General features: G+C 38.6%; 1 protein-coding gene across 3 annotated transcripts in view; it reads left to right on the top strand.

The window, feature by feature from the left end:
• Positions 1-627: 627 nt before the first annotated feature.
• The window catches only part of LOC112151273 (protein APCDD1), a 19,652-nt gene continuing 12,333 nt past the window's right edge, over positions 628-7,946 (top strand). The window contains exons 1-4 of one of the 3 annotated variants that reach the window (XM_024280103.2): positions 5,303-5,343; positions 6,136-6,187; positions 6,781-6,952; positions 7,046-7,574. In XM_024280103.2, the coding sequence (XP_024135871.1) occupies positions 6,873-6,952; positions 7,046-7,574 (609 nt within the window). In that variant the 5' untranslated portion in view covers positions 5,303-5,343; positions 6,136-6,187; positions 6,781-6,872. Of the gene's footprint in view, positions 895-4,338; positions 4,451-5,302; positions 5,344-6,135; positions 6,188-6,780; positions 6,953-7,045; positions 7,575-7,946 lie in introns of those variants that run through there. The other 2 variants (XM_024280095.2, XM_024280121.2) reach the window with 2 other exon arrangements.

The following is a 7,946-nucleotide window of genomic DNA, read 5'->3' on the forward strand; positions in this document are numbered from 1 at the left end:
AATATCAAGACAGAGCTGAAGATTCAAGGCCAAGGTCTCTGTCAAACACACAACAGATGTTAAGGAGAAGAAGACTGAGCAGTTCTGCAGCGCTCGTGCCTCCAGGCGGGAAGGGGATCAGAAGGTGGATCATTTGAAGGTTGAAGTCAGGAAATATGTGAAACATCCTTCATGACGGAAAGCAAGGAGGATGGAGAGAAGAGCAAATGCTCAGTGTGGTCTTCTGAGCTCGGTTTGACCCTAAAAGCAGCACTACTGCAGATCTAAGAGGACGTTAGATCTATATAATCACATATAAAATTGATTAGAATCAATAATCAAGATTACGCACGTATCGAGAGTTACGCATAAATCAAGAATTACGCACACTTAAATCAGTATTAACGCACCCACAATTGGGAATGATACTATTTTTCCATATAAATATTTGATTAAACATAACAATCCTTTAAAGCTTTTCTCTTAAATGAGATGTCCTGGATCGTTGTCCACATAACTGTGATCTCATCTGCAGACTTTGATTTTCGAGCCTCTGAAAGCTGAACAAATCCTGCTCAGATGAAACATCTGAAAGGGGGAGACTGCAGCGCTCTCCACGCCCATAAAGTATCCGTTTGGGCGGGGAGACGTCTGCAGACTTGGGATGTGATCTGAAGCAGTCCTCTGAGGCGCAGCAGGCACCGCCGAGGCGCGTAAAAGTCCCCCGAAACCCTCAGCTGCAGCGGACTTTCCTCCAGGATGCTCGCGCGTTCCTGGAGTGTTCGCCCCGCGCTCCGGATTAAAGCATGCCAGGATTTCCGCGGGAATAACTAGAAAAAACAGGAACTTGTTGGAGCTCGGCTGTGGAGTCCAGAATGGCACCATTACCTGCTGCGCTGCTTGTTGCGTTTTTGGGTAAGTGAGGATTTCTGCTCACAGGTGCGCAAGTTTCAAATTACAAGAACATGGTTTAACTGCAATCACCATGAAATGTTAACCATGAGAACATCTTTAATCTGATGATGATCATCATCATATTCCAGGTACTGGACCTTCCAATGCCTAATTATATTCATGTCAGTTCACAATAAACTCATTATTTTCCCGTAGTGACACATGTGGAGGTCAGAGGGCACAGACAGCTTCTGCTCTGCAGATGAAAGCCCTCTGAGGTTTAAGGGCCACTTTAAGATCCACTCCAGATGAAAACCCACTGAGCAGCAGAGGATTATGGGACTGCAGTTGACCCGATCCATCTGCTGCCAGTGACAGTAGGAGGCAACATTTGGCAGCAACTTCAAATGAGCGGGAGATAGTATGGACTCCACTTCTCCTTAAGTATGTCTAAGTGGATCATTTAAGTGGTGTGTTCAATGGAACTGTATTATGCTGATGTGCTGCTGTAAATGTTCTGCGGGAGGAAACTTTCAAACAAAGTGAAGTTTAAAAACAGAGGCAGTAAACCAAACCAAAGCATAAACACGCTGCGGTCAGCCGGAATGAGTTTGACCTTTCCTTCTCTAGAAATGCTGTCAAATGTTTGGGAAGGATGAGCTGGAAAAGACGGATAATCCAGGACTTTTGATAAACAAGTGGAAGGCTGCAGAATTAAACAATAGGAGACATTTAACTGCAGAGTCCAGATGAGGAAAAATACATTTGAAACAGTCAAAAACTCCATTATTTTACTGGTAAAAATAAAAAAACTTAAAGTTTAATTACATTATTATAGAGTGACCCCTCACAGGAACTTTGACTACAATTATGATAAAAAATTGGGCAGTAACTTGTCAAAAACCAAAGTATTTTTGTTCATTACATTAAAAAATGGAGGATTTTTATTTTTAAAAATAATTTCAGATGTAGTTATTTTGCTCTATTTTGTCAAAAACATTCATATGTGAATGTTTATTAATTTGTACTGAAATAAAGAACTGATCAGAAATTTGATTTCAAAAGAAAGAAAAGAGATTTGGTGATGCGATTTGGAACAGCTGAGAGTTGGATATGGAGGATTGTTCTGAGCGTTTCTCCTCTCGGGACAGAAACACATCAGTGTTGGGATCCAGTTGAGTCGTCTGTTATCAGTATTTCTGAACCGTCATAAACTGATGCAGATCTAGCAGTTTTGTTCAGCTAAACGTTAAGAGTAACTTTTTTTTTTTACCGTAAAAAACATTTTCAAAAGTTTCACAGAAAAGCCTCTAAAATGTTTTAATGAATGAAGACAGAAAAATGCTTTAGTGTGACTGTAAAGTCTTTGATACTGTTTTAACTTAAGAAAAAAAAAAGTTTGTTTGCAATTAAAGAACTTTTGACTTTATTTTTTGCTGTTTTTTGATAAAAGTGTCCCATGTAGGCTGACAGTTGTCAGCAGATGTCAGTATTTTCTCCTGATGTTCCATCTTTTATGGATATTCAGCTTCAGTATTGATGGAGGTTAAATCTTAATCGGGGAAACGGTGCTGTTAGCTCGATAAGACGACTTCTTCCATCCTGTCTAAACAAACCCAAACACACAGAGCTCTCCTTTGTCTGCCTCTGCACCTCTGCATGAGTCTTTTCCTCGCAGGAGTCTCATCACCGCCAGGCCTATTGGAAATGTTCGCTGTGGTTCTGGGAGTTTTGTTCTTGGACTGAGGCGCGGAGACAGAATTGTTTTGATTATGGTCTCCGTGAGGGAGGTGCTGAGAAAGAAATCTGTTGGAAGAAGTTCTAATGCTCATTCATTACTATTTAAAGGAGGATGATAGAATATCATTCAGAAAACAAAACACACTCCTTTAATCATTCCCTCGTTAATTTCCCAAAAGTCTGTTTTCTATTCAGTTGGTTTTAAAGTGAAACAATGTGAAGCTGTGGAGTTTGGGAACAAATATTTGCTATTTAGAGGTTTTCAGTGTTCAGATAGTTACCTGTCAGACACAACACTCAACTGAGCAACATCAATAACATTTATTTCTGTACAATCTGGATGTTTAAAGTTCTGTTTATTATTTAATCCAGAATATTTTGCACAAAAAAACAATGAAAAAAAAAAAGTTTAAAGCAGGAGTGTCAAACTCAGTCATATAAGGGGCCAAAATCCAAAACACACATTAGGCGTGGGGCCGAACAGGATAAACATTTATTGAACGCTCTAAAACTACATTTTTAAAACATTAAAACCATTACTTTTTACCATAATTATGAACTAGATATAAAGCATTGCCTGTGATAATGCTAGAGTGAATGCTGTGAGATTAATTTGGCTACTGAAGATGCTAATGAAGATAGTTGAAAATGCTAAAGCTGATAGCCAGCAAAAATATTAGCTAATTGCCAAATTCGCCTAAGAAAAAAACTTAGGTTAGCCGAAACAGCTAGCATGTAGCTGAAAAAATTGCTAAACTTCAAAAAAGCCTAAAAAAATTAAACAAATCCTAAATTTGCCAAGCAAGTAAATATTAACCTAACTCCAAAATAGCCACAAAAAACGTCTAAAATGCCTAAATTAGCCAAAACAGCTAGCATTTAGCTGAAATATTCACTAAACTTCAAAATAACCTAAAAAATCTCAGTAAATACCAAAAAAGTCAAAAAATCTAGCAGAATTTCAATTTTTAAAACTTGAAAACCATAACTTTTTAACATAACTATAGATAAAAACAGGCAAAATATTATTCCAGAATAAATCAATTTAAAATTTAAACAACTTTCAATATTTTACTCTCCATAAAAATATATTTTGTCAAAATTATACAAGTTAGAAATGAGCACAAGATAACATCTGGACATTAATAACAATAAAATAAAATGATCTGGAGGGGCGGATCCGGCCCCCGGGCCTTGACTTTGACATGTGTGGACAAGTGGATTAAAACTTTGCTGTCTCTGTGGGTGATGAGATTTGATTTTAATTTATAGAGATTATAGATATAGAGATATAGATTTTACCAGAATAAAAAAAAAGTGAGACAACTTTTGACAAAGCGTCTCTGACTGGACTCACAATTTCACAAAACAGAGAATTTGGTTTCAAGTGAAAACGTTTGTTCGTTTATGTTCTTATTCAACCAATTACAACAAATCCTTTCTCCTGAATGCATCAGATTGTCCAGACTCTCATGGATTTTCTCACAGGACAGCAGCCTTCTATCTGTTTTTAGGAGCAATCCTGTTTCTGTCATGACGGTTGATCTGACCACACTGTTTGCATTCCACGACTCTTAGAGATAAGATCGTTTTTGACGGGTCTTCTGATGTTCTTGTCCAATAGTTTGGAAAGATGGAAACATCTCGTGTCATGAAGGTCTTAGAAACTGCTTTTTCCACACCCAAATAAACTCTCTCAGGACCTGCTGCTGACAGATGTCAGTCTTCTCAGTTTTCTGCAGCATCAGTGTCTCTGCTTTACCCGTAAACTCAAGAGAAGAGGGATCTTCAGCAGAGTTATCTGATGTTTGAGCAACATGCTAACGCTTTTGGCTAAGTTGGTTTCAACTTCGGTTTTTTAGGCTAATTTAGAGTTTAGCTTCTATTTTAGCAACAAACTCACTTTTGTAGCTAATTTAGTTTACTGAAGAATTTTAGGTAGTTTTGGACATTAGTATTAAGCAATGTGCTAGCTTTTTTTTGGTAATTTGGCATCTACTGAGTTTTTTTATGCTGATTTGGAGTTTAGCTTATAGCAACAGGCTAACGTTTTTGGCTAATTTGTTATCTACTGAGGTTTTTTTATGCTAATTTGGAGTTTAAATTCTTTCTTAGAAACATGCTGGTGTTTGTGACTAATTTAGTTTACTGATGAATTTTGGGCTAAATTGGAGTTTTGCTTGTAATTAAGCAATGTACTAGCTTTCTTTTTCCTAATTTGCCATCTACTAAGGTTAATTTGGGGAGCTAATTTGGAGTTTAGCTAATATTTTAGCCACATGGTAACGGTTTTGGCTAATTTAGAGTTTAGCTACAACTTTAGAAACATGCAGATGTTGACTAATTTAATTTTCTGATTAATTTTTGGCCAAATTGGAGCCAGTAATTAAGCAATGTGCTTGCTTTCTTTTTCCTAATTTGACATCTACTAAGGTTTTTTGGGGGCTAATTTATTTAAGCAACACTGAATATTTGTACAAAATTGTCATGTATTATGTATTTTAAAGCAATTTTAGAACAATTTTTTTCAGAAATTTTGGTCAACTTCAGCTTCATAGTTCTTTAATGACATTTCCAGTGTTTTAGCAAATTACCATTTTGCAAATAGCTTTTGCATTTTCAACAAATTCCTTCAACAGTTAAAGTCAGTTGTGTCACCATTTTCAGCAAAAAGCTTCAGCATCTTTAGAGGCTACTTTCAGCAAAAAGCATTCACTAGGATTATCACAGGTAATGCAACTTATCAAGTTATTTATTTATTTACCATTATTTCCCAGGTAAGTTCCTTGAGATCCATTGATCTCTTTCCCAAAGAAGTCCTGGCCAAGAGACAAAAAATTACACTCAGACATTTCATTTAAATTAATTAAGAATCATTAAAAAGTTTAAAACAGCTACTGGTTATCATATATTAAGGTCCTTCATAATGACATTAACTGAGGCCTAGATATGAGATTTGGGAGTTGAATTTCTAATAGAGGTCATTTCCACCCTGAACTCAAAGACTGTCTATAGGGGAAGATGGTCACTCCTGATGATGTTTTGTGGAGATTTTTGCACACTTTCTGTCTAAGCTTTCACTCGTACAAAAAATGATTAAAAAACCATGTGACACTTAAAGCAGTGACAGGATGGAAGATGTTTTCATCAAGACTCCTCCAATGTGGTTTTCACACAGCAGATAGACTGAGTCTGGTTCTGCTGGAGGTTCCTCTCTGATCCTCCATTTGAAGGGAGTTTTGCTCTCTACTGTCGGCTTGAGCATGCTCAGTACGAGTATTACACTGAAATGGTCACTTGTTATTGTACAGATCTGGGCTTTTCAGAATGATTTGGATTGTTTGATTTGATGATTAGTTGTTTTTTTATGACATCTTGAAGTAACCACTGAATCACTCATGAGCTTAGGCTAACATACAAATACTTTGAGTTCTGCATGTAACTCCCTGGATGAAGCTTTGCTCTTCATTTCAATTTAGCTTCATTTAATCATGTTTTGTTCTTCCTCTGCAAATCCTACAGGAACGATGCTGCTGCATTCCTGTGCATTAAAGGAGCGTTCCAGGCAGATCAGGTCTGATAGCAGGAGTTCTAGATGGACTCTTCACATTCAAGATAGATTTTGATGTTATTAAAATGTTTCATGGAGTAAATCCTGACTGGAATGTGAGCCTTGGGCTACATTTCAGATGAATGCTCTGAAATGCTTTCATTTCCCATATTTCATCCCTAGAAGTTCATTCCAGGACTTTAGTTTTGTGTCTTTCAAGGAGGATTTGTGGACAGAAGATTAAACATGCTGCCTGTTCAGTCTTATAGAGTTTGGTATTATGTCAAGTTTAGTGTGTGCTGCAGGTTGAAAACATGAATACAATTGTCGTTAAATGACTTTAATGAATCAGTCAAAAACAGTTAATTACAGGAGATTCAACTCGATTATAGTGAAACTTGAAATGAATATTTTTTGTCCCTTGCTCTGAAACTCACTGTAAACATCTTTCATTTATTTTAAAATGCAGTTGAAAACTTGCTTGCTAATTATCTGTTCAGCTCTAAATTCTTTGTGTTCTGCAATGTTTGAGTAATAAAACAAAATTGTTAATAGGAAACATTTGAATCAATTCTGTGCCTCACAATCCATTTCCTTGTTGTCCTCTTTTCCCTCAGTTTGGGCTGAAGGCTCCTCTCGTCATTACGCTGACGGCCACCCCAGCCGCCAAAGCTTTGGCGGATCCGTTAATGACTCTCAGTGCCAGCACATGTTGAAGCACCTTCACAATGGAGCTAAAATCACCGTTCAGATGCCCCCCATCGTCGAGGGCCACTGGGTGTCCACAAGGTTTGCTCCGTTTTTCCAACTTTTCTCCATGTCAGTAAATGCAGCTGCTTGAAATGAAAGACAGTTGAACTCTCCTGAACATCTCTGTTGCAGCTGTGAGGTGAGATCTGGGCCGGAGTTCCTGACCCGTTCCTACAGGTTCTACCCCAACAACACCTTCACCGCGCAGCAGTTCTACTACCAGGACAACCACTGCACCAGACCCAAATACACGCTGGTGATCCACGGCCGGCTGCGCCTCCGCCAGACCTCCTGGATCATCCAAGGGACCACGAGGGCCGAGTACCACCTCCACCAGGTCCAGATAGTGTGTCACACAGCCACGGTGGCCAAAGAGCTGAGCCAGAGGCTCAACCGCAGCTGCAGAGGCGCCGTGAGGGGCCCCTGGGAGCCCAATGTGATGTACAAGCTGTCGAGCGAGGAGGAGGGGAGCTTCAACTGCTCCAGAGAGCTGAACTTTGCCATGCATGAGCTGCAGCTTCTGAGGCTGGAGAAGCACTACCTGCACCACAACCTGGATCACCTGGTGGAGGAACTTTTTCTGGGGGACATCCACACCGACCCATCGCAGAGGCTCTACTACAAACCCTCCACCTACCAGACGCCGTTACAGAACGCCAAGGTTTGTCCTTCAAACTTCTTTCATGTTTCTTTCCAGAGTAGAAGCTTCATCTTATCTTACTGTTCTGCTCCATGAGAACATGTAAATCCAGTGAATTTTCCCTTCTCTGAAAATCGTTTCTGTTGTGAGGAAGATTTTAACACTGACTGGGATAAAAGAAGGTTTATTTTGTCGAGATTTTAAAGTCAGAAAACTGTGTTCACTGATTTAAATGTCGTAAACTAAAGCATAAAAAACTTTTCTTTTTAGTGGAAACACTCTGAGAGACATAAAAACATGAAGACAGATGAAGTGAAACTAAAGCCAAGATGGTTTTTACCACATGGAAGCTAAACCTTCACATAAATGTGAATGTGAGATTTTTTCTTTACA

Source organism: Oryzias melastigma, linkage group LG17, assembly GCF_002922805.2.
Source record: "Oryzias melastigma strain HK-1 linkage group LG17, ASM292280v2, whole genome shotgun sequence".
In the NCBI taxonomy this organism is placed as follows: Eukaryota; Metazoa; Chordata; class Actinopteri; order Beloniformes; family Adrianichthyidae; genus Oryzias; species Oryzias melastigma.